This window comes from Hakea prostrata, chromosome 3 (assembly GCF_041222555.1).
Source record: "Hakea prostrata isolate BN-2017 chromosome 3, UWA_Hpros_2, whole genome shotgun sequence".
NCBI lineage: Eukaryota > Viridiplantae > Streptophyta > Magnoliopsida > Proteales > Proteaceae > Hakea > Hakea prostrata.
The window spans coordinates 3,628,159-3,652,598 of NC_142602.1; the positions used below are offsets into that span (position 1 = coordinate 3,628,159).

General features: G+C 38.9%; 4 protein-coding genes across 4 annotated transcripts; all 4 read right to left on the reverse strand.

Moving 5' to 3' along the window:
• Positions 1-316: 316 nt before the first annotated feature.
• On the reverse strand, positions 317-1,814 carry LOC149020105 (uncharacterized). Its single transcript, XM_089148151.1, has one exon. It carries the CDS (start codon positions 1,475-1,477, stop codon positions 638-640), a length of 840 nt encoding a protein of 279 aa, XP_089004277.1. The 5' UTR covers positions 1,478-1,814; the 3' UTR covers positions 317-637.
• An 890-nt stretch (positions 1,815-2,704) lies between these two features.
• On the reverse strand, positions 2,705-5,619 carry LOC149020106 (uncharacterized). The gene is made up of 3 exons (XM_089148152.1): positions 4,852-5,619; positions 3,358-3,573; positions 2,705-3,235 (listed from the first exon to the last, which is right to left on the reverse strand). The coding sequence occupies exons 1-3, from the start codon at positions 5,497-5,499 to the stop codon at positions 3,212-3,214; spliced, it is 888 nt and encodes a 295-aa protein (XP_089004278.1). The 5' UTR covers positions 5,500-5,619; the 3' UTR covers positions 2,705-3,211.
• A 1,509-nt stretch (positions 5,620-7,128) lies between these two features.
• On the reverse strand, positions 7,129-13,202 carry LOC149020107 (tetratricopeptide repeat (TPR)-containing protein). The gene is made up of 11 exons (XM_089148153.1): positions 12,898-13,202; positions 12,405-12,624; positions 11,330-11,422; positions 11,136-11,237; positions 10,842-11,009; positions 10,614-10,702; positions 9,769-9,890; positions 9,402-9,583; positions 8,738-9,022; positions 8,476-8,623; positions 7,129-8,394 (listed from the first exon to the last, which is right to left on the reverse strand). The coding sequence occupies exons 1-11, from the start codon at positions 13,107-13,109 to the stop codon at positions 8,036-8,038; spliced, it is 1,980 nt and encodes a 659-aa protein (XP_089004279.1). The 5' UTR covers positions 13,110-13,202; the 3' UTR covers positions 7,129-8,035.
• Positions 13,203-15,407: 2,205 nt separating this feature from the next.
• Positions 15,408-24,044, reverse strand: LOC149020108 (MA3 DOMAIN-CONTAINING TRANSLATION REGULATORY FACTOR 1-like). Its single transcript, XM_089148154.1, has 4 exons — positions 23,631-24,044; positions 23,229-23,439; positions 18,303-18,397; positions 15,408-17,955 (listed from the first exon to the last, which is right to left on the reverse strand). The coding sequence occupies exons 2-4, from the start codon at positions 23,434-23,436 to the stop codon at positions 16,156-16,158; spliced, it is 2,103 nt and encodes a 700-aa protein (XP_089004280.1). The 5' UTR covers positions 23,437-23,439; positions 23,631-24,044; the 3' UTR covers positions 15,408-16,155.
• Between the last annotated feature and the right edge of the window lie 396 nt (positions 24,045-24,440).

Here is a 24,440-nt window from a genome sequence, read left to right on the forward strand (position 1 = left end):
ATGTTGTCCCCCAAAGCCCAAATAAAATCCGTTGATTTTGGATGGTTTTTATCAATCAAATTCATCATTTTTTGGTAAAAGATCAAATTCACTCTCCAACATGCTTTAGGCGTTCATCGTCCCCACAAATTTGGCTACATTTTCTATCCTGCATTGAGCTCCATTCCCTTTTTCATGGCTTTTTTCTTCTTTTCTTTTTGCAGAGATTGAAGACTGCAATTAGGGTTCAATCTCAAACTAAGTAGTGCGAAGGCAGACCATGAAATTAAAGCAGAAAAATGCAATAAAACAAACAAAGAATTCATCACGTGCCTGCTTAATTCATGCTTGTCTCTGTAATTAAAGACTGTAACATAAGAAAAGCTTTCTTCCTCAACGTGTTCTTTCTTTTCGAATGTACAAAGTAAAGCACCGTAACCGCTCTGCATTTTCTTATCGTATTCTTCCTCAAACCATTTCGACCTTTTCCTTTTCTTTTCAAAGATCTTTTCTACACGATGAAAGAAGAAGAAAGAAAGAAGAAAAAAGAAAAAGAGTTGCGATTCTTGTTGCATGAGTTAAGTTTGAGAAAATAAAATCAATCGATGCAAAACTGGTAGCGCTAAACTTGTTGTCGTCGTGGTTTTTAATAGCGGTTTTACGGGGCCTTTGTGTTCTTGTTCTTGCGGAAAGCCACTTCGGTGTCGAGACCGAATCCGTCGACTGTGCGGATATGAACGACCTCCGATTCCTGAAACAGTTCTATCAATGGTTCAATACTGTAGAGATCGTTGGCAGAATACTTGTCGGACCGCCGAGCCAAAGCCACATGTAGAACGCAGATCCCTCCGGGCTTTAATGTCCGTTCGATTTCTCCGACGAACCTGGATGGATAGAGTGCGTGGTCGAAGACGTTCGAGAATTCGAAATCGAAGGTTTCGTTGGCAAATGGTTGGTTGTGGAAATCTCCGGTGATCACCACCGCAGGATACGCCACCAGATCTATTCCAATCGAGTCGGAAACACCGATCCGTCGCAGCGCCACCACCTCTTGGCCGACTCGGGCTCCAATGCAGAGTGCCTTGGAATCGTTATAGAGAAGGTTCATCCTTTTGAGTTCGGTGAAGAATTGTGAGAATATGTTGATCTTGCGCTCCCAGTCTCTCGTTGTCCAGATCTCACGAAGCTTTTGATTTAGGGTTTTGTCGAGCTGGTGTTGTATGTACATGTCGTAGGAGCCGAAGCCAGGGCGGACATGAAGACCATCGGAATTTCGGGATGATGATGATGATGTTGATGTTGATGATGATGATGTTGTTGTTGATGTTGTTGATGATGATGTTGTTTTTAATGGTGTTTCTTTAGACGGAAATAGGAAGGTGGGATTCTGGTGGCGCGGTCGGAAAGAGACGATGAACAAGAATACGAAACAGACGGAGAGGAAGACCATGAGGAACGGTTTGAGAATGACTAGTTTTGTTCGGTTGACGTTCTTCATGCTTTTTCCTTCTCTTTCTTTCTGGTTCTGGTTCTGGTTCTGGCTTCTTCTTCTTCTTCTTCTTCTTCTTCTGTGTTGAGGTTGAAGGTGGCGTTCTTGGCCTTTTACATGCTTTGCTTCAGCTACACTTTCTTATGGCAGTTTTCCTTTCGATTGCCGATACAAACTCTGATTCTCTCCCTCCTTCAAAAAATGTGATACATACAACACCGCTCAACGAAAGTTGTGTCCTGTTTTTGTCTTTTATAATGAAAGTTGCAGTCAGGATTTGAAATCGCGACGAAGGTCGTCCCAACCGTTCCATCCCATGAATCTAGCGCGCGTAAGTACGGGCTGGTCTGTGCTGGGCCGGGCCGGACTGGGGAAGGGAAGCCCAAGGCCCAATAATTTGTTATCCATTCTGATTTCTATAGGATTTCCCTAAAATGTTATATGGAATAGTTCATCCTCCAATATATAAATGCTCTCTTGTACAAAAACCAAAGAATTTCTCTTCAAATTTAGCGGTAATAAATCTACAACTCCATTACGTTTTGTTGGTCCAATTAAATTTATCTTATTGTTTGACTTGTATAATCCAGATTGAGCCGGTCTTTAGAGAGGCTAATCTCCGAAGGATATATTTTACGACTAGATTTTGTAGGTAATCCAAAAATTAGATGCTTACTTGGCACTCTCTAAGCAAGTCAACTCCCCCAATATATAAATGCTCTCTTAGACCAAAAAGAAAGAATTTCCCTTCAAATTTAGCAGCAATAAATTCAGAATTCTGTTACATTTTGTTGGTCCAACAGAGTTTATCTTATTGTTTGACCTGTATAATTCAGATTGAGCCAGCCTTTTGAGAGACTAATCTCTGAAGGATATATATTCTATGACTAGATTGTGTAGATTGTGAGCCAGCAACTTAAGATACCTTTTGTTCTATTTTTAAGAACTTTTCTGTGTTTAGGATCTTTCAAATCTAGCACTTTATAACATGTTAGAAAGTACATTATTCGTCTGGACTTTTAGCTGAATTTATCATCAAAATTTAATTTGCTTCTTTCGTTTGTTCTGTTCTTCAATCTCATTACATGTTGACTTGACCACCAAACAAATAGGCGTAATCAAAACTTGATCAAGAACTAATTAGCCAAAAAATACTCTTAACCTACCCAAAAAAAAAAGGGTAATTTACTCGTTTCTCAAATGACAACGTTAAAAGGAAAAACTACGTACCCCGAAGCCAATAATTCATTTGAGGGTAATTATCTAATTAATGCATTGTGGTGACAACAAATTGCACCTGAATTTCTTCTATTTGTCTTTACACATGAATTGCCTTGCAAGTTTTACATCAAGTACCTCGGCAGTTCTTTAAATAATGGCGGTGCATTCACAAGGTCTACGACCCAAAGTAATGCTAACTAACACTAAAAAAATGATCAATATGATCCTCAATGTGACCCTAACATCAAAAGCAAACAAGCAAATGTAACACGAAAGTAACACCATTTCAATTTCACAGGCAATCAGCTCGATATGTGAAGCTACTATCTTATTATGACACTGGAAATCCCGCAGCTGAAACCACCAACCTGGAGGAGGAATCTGTTCTCCATTGGTTCACGATGACCTGAGAAGTTTCTTACAGATAATGAATTGGAAAGATCATGCTGAGTCTATCCCGCCAGACCCAGATCGAATTTGCTCTCAGCTACATTTTTATATAGCTAGACAACAGAAATTCGATCAGTTCCTCTTCACAAATCGACCCTGTCAAGAGAATGGAATCACAATATCACATACACAAGTCAAAATTAACAAATATATAAGAAGGTCGTAGATGGATTAGTTGTTTGGAATAGATCAACTGGCTGTGAAACAAACTAAGTTACCTTCATCCGAGGTCGCTTCTCAGCATTGAGCTTACGAACTTCGTATCTGATACGCTTGGAGAAAAGTCTACTCTGCCGCTTCTGCTTGTATCTCAGCACCCTTGCTTGTCTCTGCCCTTTCTTTGTTCCTTCCGCATCCACTACTTCGTCCTCCCCTACCATGCTGCTCCCAACATCGGGGACTCTAAATAACCCTGCGTCGCCTTCCACCAATCCCTGCCCAACCACAGCATATATGCACCTAAAACCTTTTCAACGAGTGATCAACTTCTATGCAGAACTCAAAAAAGAAGAATAAGCAAAACCCAAAAGTTGTGACAAAACGCGAACCCAGAAAACCCTAAGTAAAAAAAAAAAAAAAACAATTTTATCATGTGTTAGTAATTTACTTCAAAACCGTTCCCGTTATAAATCAAACAAAACTCTAATTATATACCAAACCCACGAAGAGGTAAATGTAATATCCTCATTTCAGTATTATCCATATAAAAAACGCTTTTACATCTCCCTCCGAAAAAAAAAACATGAAGTGAGACTCCACAAAAATGTAAAATTATTTGAATTAATGTGCAACACCTACAGCAAATGCATCGAGATTTCAATATTAAGTATTCATTTTCAAAAATTTGTTTTCATACGTTTTGCAAAACAGAAGGTTCTGATAGAAATTTTGATCGAAATCTCAACCATTAGCAACAGGTGCGCATTTACCGAAGTTATGCTGGCAAAATTGTCGCCAGTGTAAGCGTAAAGCATAAAAACGTGACTTGGGAAGGTGCAGATATTTTCCCCCCGATCCATCTATGAGGTGGAAAGTGAAATCTACAAGTCTTATCTTTCTACGAGTTTTCATATGACACGTGGACAAGAGATAGCCGGGGTTGGTGATTGGTGAAATGTCGCAGTGCCTTTAATTAAGTTCCAAATCACCAAGTCACTTCTACCGAAAAAAAAACAAATCACCAAGTCACCATCTGGTTTTAATTCAAAGACACTTTTCCTTGCTCTACTGTATTGATTTTTAATTACTGACGATGAAAAACACACACTTGTTCTATTACAGCAGAGTATGATTCTTATCCGATTCCGGATTCGAAAGATCTAGACTCGTAATCAGGGATTTCTAGTTATCCAATCAGCTCAACTCTTCAGTCATCACAAAATTTAATTGTTAGAAAAGTTCTCCTTTTGAGATCATCAGTTCATGATCACTGTACATACAAGTACAGTGCAGAGTAGAGCTTTATAAGCTCTAGCTGTTCATTCAATTCAAAATCTCAACTCATAAAAGATTTGTAATCCAACGTTGAAAGCAGCGAGTATTAGTTAGAGATCTGAAGGATTCTCGATCGATTCAGTAAATTGGATCTAGAAAAAGGAATAAGGATCTAAGCATTACGCAAACCAGAGAAAGCTAGCTGAGGATACTTTAGCCCTAAAAAGGAAAGGAGGAAGGTAAACGATAAATAATAAAATAAGGTGAAAAGATCTTACGTTGGAAAACGAATCATCAAGACCATCAGGAACTGTTTGTGGAGATTCGCCTTGGATGTAAAGAGGGGATTTGTCGGGCCAAGCATTCAAGATCTCTTCGTAGTCCAGCTTCAAACTCAAGCCTTGAAGCCCGTGATGCCCCTCTTGATGATGATGATGATGATGATGCCACGGAGATGAGAGTGAGAAACTATTGCAGCAACTGCCACTGCTAATGATGCTCATGGCTTCGTTGCTGTTGTCGCCATTAATTAGATTTTTATCTTTATTATCAACCACGTCTGAGTAAACAACCCACTTTTCCTCACTTGCTTCCCTCTCTCGCTGTCTCAACGCCGTTCTAGCCAACGAGCTCCCAACTTCATCGCTTTCTCTTCCTCCTCTTCCTCCTCCTCCTCCATAGGTGGTGGTGTGCGTTAACGAATCCTCCTTGTCCTCCACCTCCTCCTCGAGGTCTTCCGCCGATGGAGACAGTACTCCACCTGCAACTCCAAGAAGACCGTTCAAGCTGTCTCCACCGTCGGCATCGAATAAGTAAGTGACGTTGTCGTCTTGAGCGTCTCGTTCTTCGAACAGATTCTCTGGATGTAGTGGAAACAAGTTTAACTGCTGATGCTGTAGCTCTTCATCTCTACTCATTTCCTTCATCGCAAAGCTTCAGCTGCTTCAATCCCGACTCCCGTCCGTCGAGCTGTGCGTGTGTTCTTCTTCTTTCTCCGAATTTCGCTGTTTCTCTGCAACGACTGAGAAATATTAATTAGAAAAAGCGAAGAAAAAGTGTTCTTTTAGGACAATGGGAGGGGGACCACCGGTGGGGAAAGCTCGCATTTATCTATCGAGTCATGGAAAAGTCAGGAAAAAGGAAAGAGATGACCTTCGTTGACGTGGCTCACTGATGACACGTGGTATGATCTGATTTGTGGATATCGTGGATTGTGTTGTTATCCGGATTTCGTTACTGACTCTTCTGTTTCTCTCTCCTTTAGAACCTATTTATTTTAACAGGCGACTCTCTTTGGGGGACATATATATATATATATATATATATATATATATATATATATATATATATATATATATATATATATATATATATATATATAATTATTTATTTATTTATTTATTATTATTATTTTTTATTTTTTTGGCATAACTAGGCGCTCCTAGCAAAGGTGGCTTCGAGATTGTGGGTGGGAGGAGCCAAATACACTGGGAGCACCGTGGGCTCGATTTATAAAGGTTGTGTACTTTTCCAATACTTCTTTTTTAAGAGAGAGGACTGTAAAGGTTCAAATGCATCATGCACTTGACGGAGTATAATGAAAGGACCTTAAGGTATTTCAAATGAGCCTTTTGAATACAATAGAAAATACTCCAATTTGGAGATGTAATTGGGTCCCGAGTCTTTCCACTTTTCATATCACATCTGTGCAACCAATAAATGCTTAAGTGAGTATCGTACATGAACTAATTGACCTAATTAATCACTCATGGAAAAGGGGATTTACTCGCAATTATTTACACAAGAAGAAGAAGGTTAGCCTTAAAATCCAATTGAGAAGAAAACAAAGGGAGGACAAAGTGGTATGGGGTGCAACCAAGGATGGGAAATTCTCCGTGAAAAGTGCCTATCTCCTCTTTTGTAACCGCAAGGATTTTGTAGCAAGCTTGGAAGGCTTGTCAGCCAGAAGACACAAATGGGAATTAGTGAAGCCAAAAACTTGGAGGAATGTTTGGAGTGTGAAGTGTTTACCAAAGGTCAAGAACTTCATATGGAAGGCCCTAAATGAAGGTTTGACAACTGGTGAGGGACTGTATCAAGGAAAGGTGGGGGTGGACGTAGAATGTAGGAGGTGCAGAAAAGGAATAAATATCAGTAATCACATTTTCTTTGAGTGTGAACATACCAGGGTAGTTTGTTGCAAGATCTAGTTTTTGGTATTCTAAAGTTTTCTTGCTTTGCACAGAGTAATGAGGCTTTTATCATTTTCAACCAAAGGCATAATTTTGTAAATTTAAAATTTTTAACAGCTTTGAATATAAAATAAAAAATTATGATTGCAACTATGAGTTACAATTTTAATGTAAACTGTCGGATTCATATATATGATACAATCTTAACCGTTGCACAATAAAGAGTATGCTAGTCTTGTTAGATATCTATGCCTTCTAGATATAAGTATGTTGTGTTCTTAGTTAGTCTTTTTAGATAATATAGGAGGCAGATGCAAGTTTTCATTAGTTTTGAATTAAAAATGACTTGGGTCAAACCTCAGCGAGTCCATATGAAAATTACCCACATTTTTTTTTGTTAAATTATTACTGAACTAAAGATTACTAGAGTGTTACATTTTGTAATATGTACCACGGTTCGCATCACCAATTAAGGAAGGCCATCAACTGCTAATTGAACATCTATAGTAACAAGACAAAAACACATTTCTAAGCTCCGTAATCTTACCAACCAGGTCTGTTGCTCTCCAGCGGATAGCACACTGGTCAAGAATAGTTTGGATAGCCATCATTGAATCACAATGAATCTCCAGTAGACAGAGACCCAACTCGAGCGCCCTCAACACACCCGCTTGATTACATGTAATTCCATGTGACTGATCTTGTTGTGCTCAGAAACACCCCACCGACAGACTCTTGAGTTTGTGTACCTGTGTTCCAGCCTTATAGAGGCGTTTTCCCCTACACCGATCGGGCAAGCTTTGAATTAACTCAGAAATATACGAGATGTACGCAGTAGATTTTCTGAACAAAGAGGAGAAAGGAGAGACCTGAATGGGAACCGCGCATGGAAGAACACCAACTTGATTTCGAGATTCAGACAGCCCATTTCTCCATCTCCTCACTGGGGTGAAGGAGCTAAACCGATGCATACTGGGCTTGCGAGTCTCCTGCAATTACCTTGATCTTTAAAGAAGGTGATTGTTTCCACGAGCGCATCGAGAGAAATAACACAACATTGATGTGGCCAACCTTTACACTTCATCAACAAATACTGAAGTTTACATTTTGAGAGGCTAACATGGTTCTTGACTCCTAGTGGTTAAATAACGAAGAAGATCCTTGGTCTGTATTTATACAAATGCTGTTGATCTATCTAGTGCACAAATGCATAAATTTGGCGCCTAATCCTACCATCTACAGTAGTCTCTTAACTTCAGCCACAGCTACACTAGTTCCGGAGAGATGTACATACTCTAGACATCGCCTCTGCCTTCATAATGTTTGACTTGGCAGCATCTAATAGTGGATCTGACTGAAGAGCCTTCTTAAAACAGATCTTGGCATCCTCCCACCAGCCCTCCGCAGCAAACACAAGACCTAGATTGTTGTATGCAGGGGCATACCCAGGACGGAGTTCAAGCGACTTCACAAGCATTGCTTTTGCATGTTCATATCGTTTTTGCTGCCTATACAGATTCCCAAGGTTGGAAAATGTAGCATGTGCCTGGTGAGGTGCAGCCAACGACAGGGCGTGCTTATATACTTCTTCAGCCTGTGATGGATCTTCCGATAGTTGCAATGATACCCCTGATATTACAAACCCACTGAAGTTCAGTGCAGAACAATTGGATAAGATAGAATAGACGACAGAAAATTTGTTGGCAGTACCAAGATTTGACCAAGCATAGGTACACTCCTTGCAGCGAGCAACAGCAGCTTTGAGATACTTCTGTGATGTCAAGAACTGCAGAGTACAAAGATTATGAAGGCCAAGTTGGTGCCACTGCACAGCATCATCTGGGTCCTCCTCTATTGCCTGTTGTAAATCAGCGTAAATGTTTACATATATTTAAAGAAGTAACCCACTTATTATTTTTTACAGTACATCGCTTCCCTTAACCAAAAAAGTGCACCAAGTACAGATGTGCACCTGCTTTAAAGTGTAAAGAGCTCGCTCTTCCACATCAGTCAAATCCTTATGTCCAGTTTCAAATGCTGCCGTAATCTCATGATGAGCCTTGTGAACCAAGGCTAGCCCTGCCCATGCTATTCGAGGATCCACAACTGAGGGGTCTCCATCTCTAATTAATGAAGCCATTTCATGTGCAGCCCATGTAAGTTGATCCTTGGGATCTTGAGACCTTTCCACATCCTTGATCCTGTGAAATGCAACAGCATATCTAGTAGACATACAGTTGGGATCCAGTTTTGCTGCCTACAGAAAACAATCATGAAGCAGGTGCACAAATTTATATGACATGAAGGAGGAGGCCTTAAAAAAGGAGTTTCAAGAACTTGATCATCCATATTTATTATCCAAGGGAGGAAAAAGGGCTCCCCAAAGAAGACCGCAGGGGGGGGGGGGGACGGAATCTAACATACGATACTAGGTGTCAGTACCTGTAAATTTTATCCTATATCCATTCTAATTAAGACCAACAGCACCAGGTACGATTGGTAAACTATGAGATGAGAACAAGTTATATGACTGTCAACATAACATAGCAACACTGCTGGACACTCGATGTGTAAACACCTTAAATATTTACTATTAAAATAATATAATCAAGAATTGATGTATTCAGAATGAACACCTTTTCCAAGCATTTGGCAGCACTTCGATAATCTCCACACATGTAAAAAGCATTAGCAAGATTCACCCATGCATGTGCAGCTCTAGGATCAGCTTTCACTGCAGCCAACATACACTCTTTTGCAACGTTCACAGCCACAACTTCTGGCATAGAAGATTGTTCTCCACCATTTGCACCAGCACCTAAAGATTTACCAGCACACATTTGGATAAGCACAACTTATGGATATGGTAGATACAGCAACCAAGACAAATGTCACCAAATAAAATGATGTTTCCCCCATCATTTCATACAAAAAGGAAACTGGTTGTGTTTAAAAATAATAACTGACCTACAGAAAACAGAATCAGATCCATCAATCTCATACCTGCAATAACTGAACCATATTTACTCAAAAGAAGAGCTGCATAATTGATTAAAGCAGCAGGATGGTTCTGATCTTTTAAGATCAAATCTTGGAAGCATTTTGAGGAGAGCTCCAAATTACCACTGACAAAGAAGAAAAAAAATCAATTAGTTATAGCTCACAGAGAAATTAATATGGTTTAAGAACTCTGTTCCTTGAGGTCAGTTTGGTCAATCAAAAACTGAGTCGGATCAAGATCTCACCAAGTCGGTGCACCATTTTTTGGTCAAATTAAGCCAGGTTTGGGTGAGTAGCGACAATTATTCTAAAATTCTGAAACCTGGATGCCATCTCATCTTGGAATCCCCAAAATGGAAATAATACCGAGGGCTCGCAATTTCTCAATCAACAGCATTTCAATCAAGATAACAGAACCAGAACGATATTCAACCCAGAATTTATTAGCATCTTTTGAACAAATTAAAATAAGCAGCCAGCAAATTACAACAAGCAGAGAAGTTTCTCAGACTTCATTCTGAAGGAACTATACAGGTGCCAGGTGTTGAGACACTTGTTGTCACCAAGGTGGTGAACTGAGAACTTGGAATGCCTCTTGTCATAGATTTCCAAATGAAAACCCCTATTTCACCAGTTGGAAATTGTAACCCAGGCTTGCTATCATAGATATAACCTATGAACCGGCCAGCATTACTAAAACTATCATGTATCTCATCTCAACTAGAACCCCAAAACCCAGATTTTTTCTTCATTCTCGAAATTCAACACTCAGAACAGAGCCTATCCAAAAACAGAAAGGCTCAAAAGAGAGAAGAGAACAGGAAGATGCAAAAAAAATTAGTCACCACCTTTGAAGGTACACGATCCCAAGATTTGCAAGTGAATCCAAGTGGTCTGGAGCGACTGACAACAAGGATGATAGAACTGAAATGGCACTCTGCAGGAAATCCAGATGTCCACATCAGTGTAAGTGGAACATTAAAGAAATTGAATCACTTATATTTTGCAAATTAGGCAATAAAGGAGAAAACTTAGAAAGGGAAAGGTAGAGGCAAGAAAATTCAAGGGACTTTTACCTGTAGGCGGCCAGTTTTAAGAAGTATCAAGCCAAGTGTATTCCAGACGGCAGCTTGCCTAACATCTGATTCCACCGACTCTTTCAGCTTCAAAAGAATTTCTTCAAGTTCTTCAGGAGCAAGCTCTTTATCCCAGCCATTATCTCCAGTACTTCCTAGCATAAGGCACTACACAGGTGATGGATAAGATACTAAGGATTGGAAGCCATCAAAATAATGCATCCTATTATTGCTCATGTTCAAAAATAAATAAATAAATTAAAATAGAGAGGCAACTTATAAAAAGCTAGTCACCTGTGCATGGTGAATCTGCACCAAAGAAAGAAACTCAGGCCTGTCAATCTCCTCTTCAGACCGCAGTAAAAGCTCCTCTGCCTTTTCATATGCCAAAACAGCCTAAAATAGGTGTCCAGGAGCCGTTGAGTCAAAAAATCTGCAGCAGAGACATTAAATGAAATAAATACTCCATAAGAAATTTGATTATATACCTTCTGCGGTTGACCCAATCTTTGATACATAAGGCCAAGTATAAACTGAGAATGTGCATTCTTAGGCATTTTCCTGGCAACATGTACCAAACCCTGCAAGGATGGACCAAGTTGTAAAGAAATAATAAAAAATTAATGTTAAGAAGCAACCTATCAAGTAAGACATTGTTCCAAGCCTCATTGAACGAAGTTGTAAAGAAATAATGAAAAATTAATGTTAAGAAGCACCATATCAAGTAAAACATCATTCCAAGCCTCATTGAAGAATTGGCCACAATTCCTTTAAGTTGTCCCAATTGCAAAATATTGGAATCTATCTAGAACATTCCCAGTCCAAAAAGGGAAACAAATCAGAAGTCCCAGTTCTATACAACATCTAGGCAATGAACTATTTTCCATGAAAAAGCAAGTCAGAATAATTTTCACTGCCATTCCCAAACATATGTTTCTCTTGTCATCGTGGATTAATTCGGTGTTTACATTTATATACCACAGACCTATTATAAACACTTTAGATATATTTTGTCTTTTCATAGTAACACACAAAAGACACAGAATTTGACCCAGTGAATACTCTTCTGAGAAGTTAAGTAATGTGTATATTAACCCATAGAAAAACAATAAGCCTCCAGACTACGGGTAGCAGTAGTATAGGTTATTTGATAAATTGATGATTTTACCAACGTTGAGGCAGGTTTGACATGATACCTAATAACAGGTTTGGGTAAGAGTTGGGTTTTGTGATTATAATGCTGTTGTACACATGATGCCTGGCGTGCCCTGGCTCTGGTCTTTTTCCTCTTCAAGTTTAGAGGAAAAATAAGAAACCTTGAATATTTTCTCAATACAACATCCGTTTGTCATCCCTTTCAGATTATATTGCATGGTTGATTACAGAGTTCATGCTCACCAATTCTCGAAAGGAGATTCAGTGGGTGGAAATGGATAACTAGAAAGTATTATGTAACCCCATAATTTCCTAGTAATGTTTGTGTTTTTGCATTATATTCAAAAAGAGCTAAAAGGAAATATAGAAAGAGCGAAAGAGTAGAACTTTGGTGAGAAGGAAACCCACAGTTTTGAGGCTGCTAACTTTCTCTTCACGGGATGAGGGAACCCCTTGGCATTGGTGGTCAGCATCTGCATCAGGTCCACAATCAAGAGGGTAATCTCCCTTGTTAATTCTTGACCGACATTTTGAAAATTTGTTTACCCGTCGACAGTCTCCTTCTGTAGCATCAGTGTCTTTACAGGTTGCAGTAATTGTCTCTCCACAATTTTCTTCGTTAGCGCTCCTGGTCAATGTTTTTTAATATGAATTACTGAGAGACACATCGGAGGAAATGAAAATATCCTCTGGGAAGGGGAGAGTGACGAGCATTTATAGTGTGAAAAGGAGCTCATACTAGTCAACTACGAATTCGAACTTAACTGAACCCATTCTAGTAACCTTGAATTGCTACTAGGTACAATTAAAACATTACACATAAAAGAGAAACTGCAATTTCCATTAAAAAAATTTAAAGGTAAAAAGCAAAAAGAAAAAATAAGGTTTGGAGGAACAATACCGGGTGGAATCAGGGGGAGCAACAACGGCACAATCCTCCCCATCACTTTCGGGAGGGTCGACGTTGAGGTCGGCGATTACGACCTTCAAAGATTTCGTCGTCGTCGTCGTAGTCCTATTCGAAGTTTCGACTTTGGAGACATCGGTGTTAGAATCCAGTTGAACGAAGACATTATCCTGCTGCGACGCTAGGGTTTTCCGGAATTCCGACATCTTCTGCGCTTAAAGCCTCATCTCCGCTCTCCGCCGCCACTTTCTGTGAAATTTGGATCGCCCGGCGAGCATGAATTGGAGATATTGGGGTAGAGCAGATTCTATATCCTCATATCGTGCACCGTAGATTTATACACTTGGAATGGAATCTTTCGAACCTCACTTAAATTATGGGAGTCGTCGATTTTTTGAAAATTTCAAGAAAAATTACGTGATTAGCTACTTTCAAGTTTCTTTTTACAAAAATAATCACTGAAAGTTTTACTTAACAAGTCTAATTCAAATTAAGTTTATATTTCTTAGATATTTGTAAATATATATATATATATATTGTCACTAATTTTCATACCCTTTGGACATTTTAATCCCCATACTGATATAAGTAATTTTAGAGGTAGAAATGTCTAAATTCATGAATCTGAGAATTATACCCATTTGGTTGTAAAAATCTATAGATTCATAAAATCTAGAGATTCACCTTTTTACACTAAAAACGTGAATTTGTAGATTTATGGGTAAGGGGTGAAATCCCAGATTTCATTCCACAACCAAAAATCTAATTTTATAAATTATAACTCCATAGATTTGAAATCTCTAGATATTTGAAATCTACTCATGTAACCAAACAGGCCCTAACGATTAGTGACAATATAGTAATTTTCTTTCTTTAGTTTGGTTAGTTTTAGGTAGGGGTGTCAGCGGGGTGGTTTGGGGCTGGCCTTAACGATTTCGGGCTAAAAAACACTTAGCCCAAACACGAACCGTTAGCAAAACAACGGTTTCGGGCCGGTTTCGATTTGGTGCAGTTTGGGTTCGAGCTGACTAACGGTTTGTGCTATCGGTCTATACTCAAGTTGACTATCGGTTTAGGCTAATAATATATAGTATGCAAGAAAAAGAATAGAAAAAAATAGTCAAGCATCCTGCAACAAGAACTACAATTCTATGGAAAACAAAATTGCTATTGATCAATTTTATTAAAAAATGAAAGTCATTTTATGTTGTAAAAATCCCACCTACTTTATAGAAATCAAGAACTCAAATAATAAATAGTAACATAGAAACTGCAAGTTCATTCTTTAGGCTCCATTAAATAGTCTTGAAACAAATCTTCAAACCAAAAATCTTTTTAAATTCTAACTTATACTATATGATTGGTTGTCTGTTTTGTGAGAATGTTGATTTTTTTCCCCTTCTATGAAATCCTTCTCTTTTTTGAGTTGGTATTTAGTTGATATGCAAAAGAAATACCTCTTGATAAATATAATCATACTTAATCAACATTCTCATATTTGATAAATATTTACTTAATTTAAATAAGATTTGTACATTCAATTGGACATTCATACTTAATCATTCTAACTATCTCTTACAATAAGTAGAATGACTATTTGATCTTTGAATTCATGCTCAATTTTTCTCAGTCTATAGCAACTATCTAGTGGTAATATGATGATTCAAACAATATTTAATGTAACGGGTTATAACGGGTTGTGGTTTGGGTTCAGGTTAGTGTGAGCTTTGCCACCCTCAACCCAAACACAACCCATTAAAGTTCGGTTCGAACATAAAGGGGTCGGTGCAGTTTGATTTTAACGGTTCGGGCTATGAATTGACACCCCTAGTTTTAGGGGTTAAAATTGTCCAAATGGATAAAAAAATAAAATCACTATTTTGTTAGTTTTGTAAATGTAAACTCAATTTTAGCTAGTTTTGTTGAGTGATACATTGAGTGGTTATTTTTGTAAAAAAAACCTAAAAGTAGCTAATCAAGTGATATTTTCTTAAATTAAAACTTAAATCACTCAAACCCCCACTTTTTAAAACCGTTAATGACGTATTAATCTGAATATTAATTTACATTTTAACCCTCACTTGATAAAGACAAGGACCAATATACCCTCTATATTATTCTCTACTTTTCATTCTTCGTTCTTTGTTCTACACGATCATCATTAATTTCAATTTTTCTTCCACCTTCATGGATTGCAACGACATCTAAGCCCATCCATCTCCAGCTGCGTTTTAAAGAGCTGCACACCAACCAGTCAACCACATTGAGTTGTTCTTCGTGTATCTATATTAACTCGGCAATTTTCTCATAAAACAATCACTTCCTGGGTTGGCTCCACGGTTTGCCTTTCATTGGTCTTTCTTAGATACTGTAAGAGAACCATTTTAGTGATTAAGGGTTTGCGCTTCATTAGTTTTTCTTAATTACTGCAAGGTACGTAAATACAAAATATCCTTCTCGATTGGACTAAAACTAGTTCAAGACAGACCTCAATTCTTTCCATTATTCTTGCGTATAGTTTTTGAACTTCCGTAACTTATTCAAGACCTTAGTAATTTGGTGCTCATTATACGGGAACCTTATTGCATTATCTTTCGTTAATCTCTCACGTTGTTGATCGAAACTAAGAGAGTTACCAAGCTCTGACAAATTTATATCTACTGAAGAGAACATGAGCTATTGGAAAGTCTCAAGGAGCATTGTACCTTCTAATAAGCCAATGAAAATAAAACATTTAGCTTTCCCAACCCCTATAAACTGATAAGACGCTTTCTACTGTAGTTGTAAATTGTAATGCTCCCTTGAAGCTGAAGATGATCATCCAAGCTTACCAAAATCCAGAGTACTACACTGAAAGGCTTCAAAGGACTAAACAAAGATCAACATTACATAAGCTTCAAACGACCACCTCATTCTAAATGGGGTTTTATAAAAATCCTATAAGCAGTGTACACCAAACATCATTTCCAGATGTAGAGATAAACCTCAAAATCCTTTGCCTCAACCAAACCCTGACGCGCTTCCAAGCGAATGGAAACCTGCATAGATGGAGTTTAACGATCAACTTCCCTATACATGAACTGCACAAAAGCAAAAACCTCTCCATCAGTAAAACCGCCAAATACACAATCTGAAGATACCTACCTGACCCATCTTCCATTTTTACCTAAGAGCAAACAGTAAGTACAATACATAAGGGGTAAAGCCAAAGGGTCACCAGTTGACTCATCAAGCAATTACAGCCAGGGGAGATTATGCATCATCTGACACAGACGAAGCAAAAGAAGGAAGAAGCCACCCATTCCTCTTTGCATGTTCCATATAGAACTTGAACTTCTCTTCAGCATTTGGAATGTCGAGAGCAAGATCATCGAGCCCATCCCTTATCCTGGCAAAGCCTTTGGTCATCTGGTTGATGGTGATCAACCCTTCTCCAAAGCACTCCTGCAGCAGATCCAGCATTCGATCATTTTTCTTTTCCATAGCCATAACCAATGCCTTTTTCACTACCTCATGATTAAAGAATGGCATTCCAAGGTCTCTGATGCATTGGCAAGCTTCAGACACAACACCCCCACTTTCATACTCCTCAAGAAGCTTAGTTATCTTGTCCTTGGCATCTTCCACAGCCCAACCGGTGCCTCCTCCCCAGCACCTCAGGATCCTCTCACCTGCATGGCGAGCACCAAGAAGTGAGCGTGCCATATGGACAGTCTCACTCCCACTGCAATTCGGTGGCAGCTTACTGCTTATCTCATCCAAGTTCAGTGGAGCAAGGACATCATCAACAACTGCCCTAGCCAGGAAGTATGCAAGTTCATTTGAGGCATCTAATATGTCCAATGCAGTATCTTCTGCTGACTCCAGAAGCATGACAAACCCATTAACTATATCTTGGGTAGAGAAGATCTCAGAATGAAGTGCAGATAGCAAAACAGATGCCATTTCTTTCTCTCTGTTCTTCCTGTCCATGGCAAGGGTAATCAGCTTCTTGAGGAAAACTGGGTTGAACTCAGGAGCCAAGAGATCTTCAAGGCTTCGGATGAGTTCTGGTATGTCATCTGAAAGAAAATATTCATGGATGATTGTCACAGTCTCTTCCTTGTATTTGACTACTCTTTTATCATCATTTTCTCCCAACTCCCTGTCATCAGCTGATGCTTTGCAAAATGAAGCATCCAACCAACCTGCAGCTATGGCTTTAGGGACTAGTGAGTGGAACAATGTTTTTGCAGATGGAATGTCAAGAGAGAGGTCATCAAGGCTTTCAGCAAGCCGACCAAATCCCTTGGTCATTTGGCTAGAACTTACAAGGCCTTCTTCAGCGGCTTCTTTCAACAGCTTAAATATGAGCGGTTCTGCTGTTTGGATCTCCATGGCAAGGATTAGAGCCCTCTTTACTACCTCATGATGAAAGAATGAGACCCCTAATTCCCTTATACATCGACATGCCTCCACCGTATCTCCACTCTCAATGTATTCCCTCAACAAATCTGAAATCTTTTTCTTCACTTCCTCGACAGTGATGTGCGTGCTGCCACCCCATCGCCGCTCCACAAGTTCAGCATGATGGGGAGCTGAAAGATAGGTCTTCTCAGCTGTTAGTAAAATCTGATGTCCTTTTGAAGACTCTGGAAGTGTTTTCTTTGCCCTGGTAATGAAAGCTGGAGGAAGGATGTCATCAACTACAGCACGTGCAAGGAATAGAGCCAAAACATCTACAGCATCAAGTATGTCAAGTGCCAAATCATCAGCAGATTCCAGAAGCAAGAGAAACCCTTGGCTGATCTCGGCTGAGCTGATTACATCACCATATAGAGCAGATAGTAAAACTGAAGCCATCTCCTTCTCCTTATCATGCCTATCCATGGCCATGGATATGAGTCTTTTAACAAAATAGGGATGATACTCACTTGAACCTAGTTCTCTCAGGTCAGATACTGCTAATTCTACATCTCCTGTGCTGAAATACTCCTCTATGATAGTAACCACTGCTTTCTTATAGTCATCAAGGGGATCAGAGATGGTAGAACCTATAAGTTGATATGGTTCCTGGTGGAGACCACATAAAAGACATTAGGAGAATATTTCCCAATATTAATACATAAGGATCCATGTAAAAACGTGTTCCACCTATTGGGAGCAAGTAAAAGATAGACAAAAATAACATGTAACAAGTGCACGTGCCAGTCGAGAATCTAAAGAACAATAACATACCAACTAACTAAGAGCATCTGCAAAGCGTGGTGGAAAAGAAAAATATTAATCAAAAAACGAAAATGCCTCTAATAGAGCTGATTGGAAGGTAAGGATCCATGTAGCCAACCCCATTTAGTTGGGAAAAGGCTTGTTGTTGTTGTTGTAAAAAACAAGGGAAAGCAAAAATTAAGAGGACCAACCTCTCCACTGTCATAGTTAGGATCCTTCCGATCTACACAGGAACCACCATCAGTATCAAGTAGCTTACCCCATGTTCCTTTCCCACCAGCACCATCTATCAGGATTGAATCAGTAAGAACATTAGCTCATCAGTATAGACAAATCAATAACCAGATACAATGATAGTAACATGCCACGAAAAGTAGAAGGAAAGCAATTCTACATCTTTACAGCAACACTGAAATCCCATTTCACAGTTGACACATTTAGCCCAGCATGCTTAAGCACGGAGGTTCTAAAAAAGCATATAGATACAGGATTACGCCATTAAGGCTCTGGAAGCTATAGAATCCACCAAAAGACCAGACAGCCACCGTGTAGTATCACTCAACCCTGGAGGGGGTAAAAGGTCAAGTACAGAAACAAAGTGAAATGCAAATAAATTGAGAAGTGATAAACACTAGCAAAGTTAAAATACAACTCTCTCAATCAAGTAACCACTGAACCTATCAAAAGTGCCACACAATGCTGGAATTTTTTTCTCCAACAAGGCAGAAGTGTAAATTTGGTTACAGAATACCGTAGTTTTCATCAGCCAGTCCCCCTCCTAAATTTGGTTCAGCAGATTGTTCATTCCCAGAATTATAGGTGGATAATGGAATTCATTTAAGGTTCCTCAGTACAATATATAAATATGGATAAGAGAGCAAAGTAGACAGAGATCACCAAGACAGCCAGGGGGCATATACTGCTGCGAGACACTAAATCAGAATTATTTAATTCCAACCATGACAAAGCACTAGATCCATTATTAGCCAAATTATGTGGCCATAGCTCTTTGGGTACATACTTCATTTCAAATTCAGATAAATTCAATTTTTTGTGTTCAGTAACAATTTTTCAAACTTGGTTTTATTTAAAAGAAATACACTGAGAATAGACACTCAGGTCTTTTGAAAATAATGGCCAACATTCATTCTTCTTTATCTTTGGAGATCATTTTCAAGAGCTCACGTTATGATCAGTCAAAACAAGGGGAAATGAGGTAATCCTCTATTAACACAATTCCAGCTTGCAACCCTGCAAAACATTATGTCACCAGCATAGAAACTCTATTTGCACTCTCTTCATGGTTTGTAATGTGTTCTCGATCTTGTGGGTCTTTTCCCAGTATCTTAACGGGAAAATTTTGGAACTGAGTTGGCCTTTTTTTACATGTTTATCCAAATGCAAGCAATTGGAGAAAATATTAGTCCAAAAACATGAAATCTTAATTATTCTCAGAAATGAAATATTGCTCTAAATATCCTTTTCTCTTTCCTTTTGAACTCTCCTTTCCTTTTCTCTCTCTCCCTCCATCTTTCTGTGTCTCTCTGATTCGACTTCATGGCAGCTCAGGTGGAGTCATGGTATATGAACGCTCCGCTTTTCAAAATCAGTGTATGGAATCTTTAATGATCACTTCAACCAACTGAATGGGATTAAAATCAGGTTGGATAGGACACGCCGCATCAATAAGGTTGGGCTTTGGAAACTAAAGCCAAGCATTCAAGGCCATCAGCCAGGCTCAAAACCCTGTGTTCTCTGATGCAGATGCAGATGCAGTGAACTGGCTGCTTCGGAATAGTAGGCTTTGGAACCCAAAGCCCAAGGCACTGGACTGGCTGCTCCAATATGGTAGTATTTGGGAACCAAAGCCCAAGCATTTCAGCCAATCAGCCAGATTCAAAACCCTAAGTGCTAATCAGTAAATATATTACTTGTAGGTAATTATTTATTTAAGTAGAAGAATTTGAGCAATTTTATTTTTATCCATATTAACAGTTAGCTGTCTTAAGTCTTGGGGCCTAGCTCTTGTATTTTCAAATTAGGAGGTGTCCTACCATATTTCAAAATAAGATCTTCATAAGTTAAGAATGTAAAGTTTAGTGGAATTTCTAGTTTCTCATTTTATCCCTGCTCAACAGGCTTGAATAGAAACAATATTTATAAGTACAAAAATTGAGAGTAATCTCACTCCTAATCAATCTCCCTTCTCTTTCTTCTAAATGATTAAACGCTGCCCATGTGGAGAGATATTTCCTTCTACAACTTAATGAAGTATAAGAGGAAATGCAGGTGAGGAGGCCGTCCAGCCTCCAACAGGGTGAGGGGGCAGCCTTTTTTCTCCAAAATTATTCTAGCCGATAGTTTGCATTCATGCAGCTAAAGCAGTATCCTAAAAAATTTCCTCAGCCCCACTGCATTTTGCTGCTACCCTGATTCTGCTCCTCTACTCCTTATCTCTCTTCTACAGATCTGCCTCACCCTTATTTCTTCGTTGCTTCAATGTTATCTTGTTCATTTTGTCCAGGCTTGTTTCCAGTGGTAGTCACTGCCATAGTTGTTAAGGTGTCACCTAGGCGTCCGGGCGCCTTTGAAGTGCCTCAAATCGGCATTGCCTTATTTTCAAGCAATAAGCCGACCGCCTTGGGGTATGAGGCGTCGCCTCAGGCGCCTTAGACACCTTATACCCCAAGGCGTCCACTTTTTTTTCCTTTTTTAAATCACATGAAAGATGTCAAATTGAAGGCATATATTGAATTACTTATTAGATTCCAACTGTAAAAAGTATCTATTGTTTGAACCTATATGCATATTTATAATAACGCTACATGTGATCAAATGTTAAAATAAAAAAATAAAACAACAAAATCGAAAGAGAATAAGCTCTTGACTTGAGTGTCACTCTCTCATTCTCGCTCTAATCCCTAATCTCTTTATCTCTTCCTCTCTTCTTCTCTTCCATTCCCGCGACGACACTCCGACAAGCAACGGCCAGCGACAGGCGACTTTTTCTCTTCCTTTCTCCCTACAAATTTTTATTTAGGACCTATCATGTGTGGTTTGTAGTATGTTGTATGACTTGAGGTAGGCTAATATTAATTTTTTTTATTATATAAGATTTGATAGATTTATAATGAATTAGAGTGTATGAGATGTACACTACAAATTTCACTTAAAACGCCTCAAAAGTGCCTCGGAAGGCGGCTCATCGCCTCAACTAGCCTAAACCGCCTCGCATCGCCTCGTCGCCATGACAACTATGGTCACTGCAGCAGCATCTCCATTTGAGATTCTGATCGTGGATAGTTTACTAACTTCTACATCTCTGTCATCAGCTGTCCCTTAATTATTATATGCTGTGCAATTTTTTGGTCACATTCCTTCCCGTTTCAGATCTGACTTCCAATATTCTGTTTCTCAAAATCTGAAATCCTGCATCTTCTAAAAACAGTTAATTAAGGGACTTCCTTTATCTTTTCTGTTTATTCTCTCTTCCGTTGGTCAAACCTGTTTAATGCTATCAAGTCCTATGTCTAGCACACATATCAGCTTCCTTAAGTCAGTTTCACATCTGAGATCCATAAACCTTTGGATTTTCATTTTTTTGGGAGGGTTGGTTTTTTTTTGGGGTGTTCCCCCCCCCCTTGGCAGGTGGGGGGAGTTGCACAGTAAATTGAATCACTATATACCCGAAATTTTTTAGGTTAGACAGAAAAAAAAAAAAATTAGAAATTACAATATTAAAAATAAAAACCCTCAATAAGAATGGCATTCAAAGTCTATTTGAACTATTTGCAACAAAAGATCAAAGTCTTCATACACTAAAATGAATTGAACTAGATCGTAAGATATACAATATAGCATAACACCATTGATAAGTTCAACCCTCACCATCTTGAAATATTAAGCTATCCAAATATCAAAATATTTTCCCAGCGCAATCTAATTTTAAGCGCTAAACCATGAAATTGACATCTATAAGATGGGTCCTCATCAGTATTTTAAAAACCTATCACAAGAAGGCCTGAAAGAAACTGGCCACCACCCTCGTTAATAATCTGTTTGTTGGATGACAATGAGCCAATATCCTATAATGTCAAGATTTCTATAAACAGAAATCACAGGGACAATACCAATCTTTCATTTCCCAAGTTTGGATTTTGACTCAGAAACTACCTATAAGCTTATGTTATGTCTAAGAATGATGGGCTTGCGCACGATTAGGTGCCAAAATCTCTCCCATAAGCAGGTGCTACCTTTGAGTTGATAAGAGTTTACTAGATCTGGTATTCTGATGGACTAACAGGTACTACGAACTAGAAGTGTATCCCCTAATTTCAGATACAATCCAAACAACCAACAAAACCACAGGGCTAAATAGAAGCACAATGCCACAATTCACAAAAGAAAATGTCTTCTGAAATTCACTTTACACTGTAAACAAAGCAGCTTTCAATTATTCCAAAAATTCATCATGGCAATACGCAATAGACTACAAGATCAACAAATGAGAAAACAGAGAAATCCAAGAGAATGCAACACACTTAATCAGAATTTCTGTAAATTAGGGTTGAAGTTGCAAAACCAGCAATGCAAACAGGAATAGAAACTCCAACTAAGCAAATTCAACCATCTGGAACTCTTGAGTATAACTTAAAATCCGGGAATGAACTTGAATTTGCAAGTCAAAAGCTGAGGTCAGCAGCATATTAGTGCTGACAATCTCCAAAACGAAAAGATATTGATACATTTAAAAAGATAAAAATAGCAGAGTAAAGCAAGAAAAACTAGAATCCTAGAACCACCTCCACATAATAATTAAATCCTCAGACAAATCTAGCTGACCATCTCATAACCTTCAAGATGCAAATAATGAGACTCCAACAAATTTTATTCGATGTTTTCTTCTCGCTAATGCGAATAGTCAAGTACTAAGCTCACACAAAATTGCAACAAAGCTATTCGAAAGTGCTGCGACTAACATGCTACACGGTGGCTCGAAAAGAATAAGACTGAAGAAAATAGAACTAACAAGTATCAGAGGTAAGGCATAAGATTTCAAGCAACCGTAGTAGCAAATGATTAACTGGCTAAAACTTAATAAGTTGTTCGTTACTAACCCTTCTTCACACGAATCAGCTTCCCAGAGTGTGAACGACGAATATGCCTACTCCCAAAACCAAGAGTTGGGGGGACCTTCCCTATAGTAGAAACTCTAATATGGTGCTCATTAAGCGAACTAGGGGATTTTGGCGAAGAAGATAGAGGCTCTGCATTCTTCAAGCTTTCCCTCTGCTCCTCGGTCAGAAACCCCTCGTTCGAAGCCATTTACTATCAAAGAGTCAACAAGACAAGAACCATCATCATCAGATTCATAGAAGTCGGTCAGTTTTCGAAAAAAAAATTTATGAAAAACGATAATAAACCAACTAGAAACACAGTAAACGATACATTAACGGATTGATGCCGTCACTGTTAACAGACGATGATCTAAACATTGAACAATTAGTAGCGAACTTCACCTCGAGAGCGAATATCAGCATAAAATCACACACAAATAACAGGAGCTCCGAACTTCGAATGGAGAAAACCAGCTACTCAGATCCCTAACTTGTGATTGAAATTTTAGAAATCTTGCTCCAGGAAGTACTTCTGCACTTGGCCCGATCTCGAGCCAAGACAGTGAAAGCAGTCGGATCTTGGTATTAAGAGCCAATAACACCTAGGAACAGGGGAGTAAGCATGCAGAAAACCCTAGAAATAGAAACTCGCGAGGGAGATCTCCAGAACTATTTCTCTCCCACGCTCGTTCTTCACAGTTACTAAAGGAGGGAATGAACAGAGAAACCTGAATGTCAGAAAATGAGGATTGGGCGAAGGAACGAAGACGGAGGCGGCTCGAACTGCGTCTTAGCCCATGGGAAGGGCTTTTATATGAAGCTCTCGGTTACGATTTTACACGTCAACCAACCTATGGAGTTTTGAGTATATCTCTTAAAGTCTCCACGTGGCGATTGGCTTTAAGCTAGCTTTTATTCGAAACAAGTATGAAAGTTTAGGGTTTCGATCTAATCTTAAGGAATGAAAAAAAATTCGAAATCACAATATACCCCATTTTCAATGGCCGATTTGCGGTCAACCCTTCATGTTCTTTTTCTTTTCTTTTTTCGTAGGAACGGGCAATAATCCGAAACGCACGTGTGCCGGGATCCGTGGAGCTCCCAACTGAATGCATTTGTTTAAAGTGATTTCTTTCCTTTGGTAGAGTTGATGCTAGATAACTCTTCTTCGTGGTCCGGATCCGGCTCCATATTTGAATCCATCTCATATAT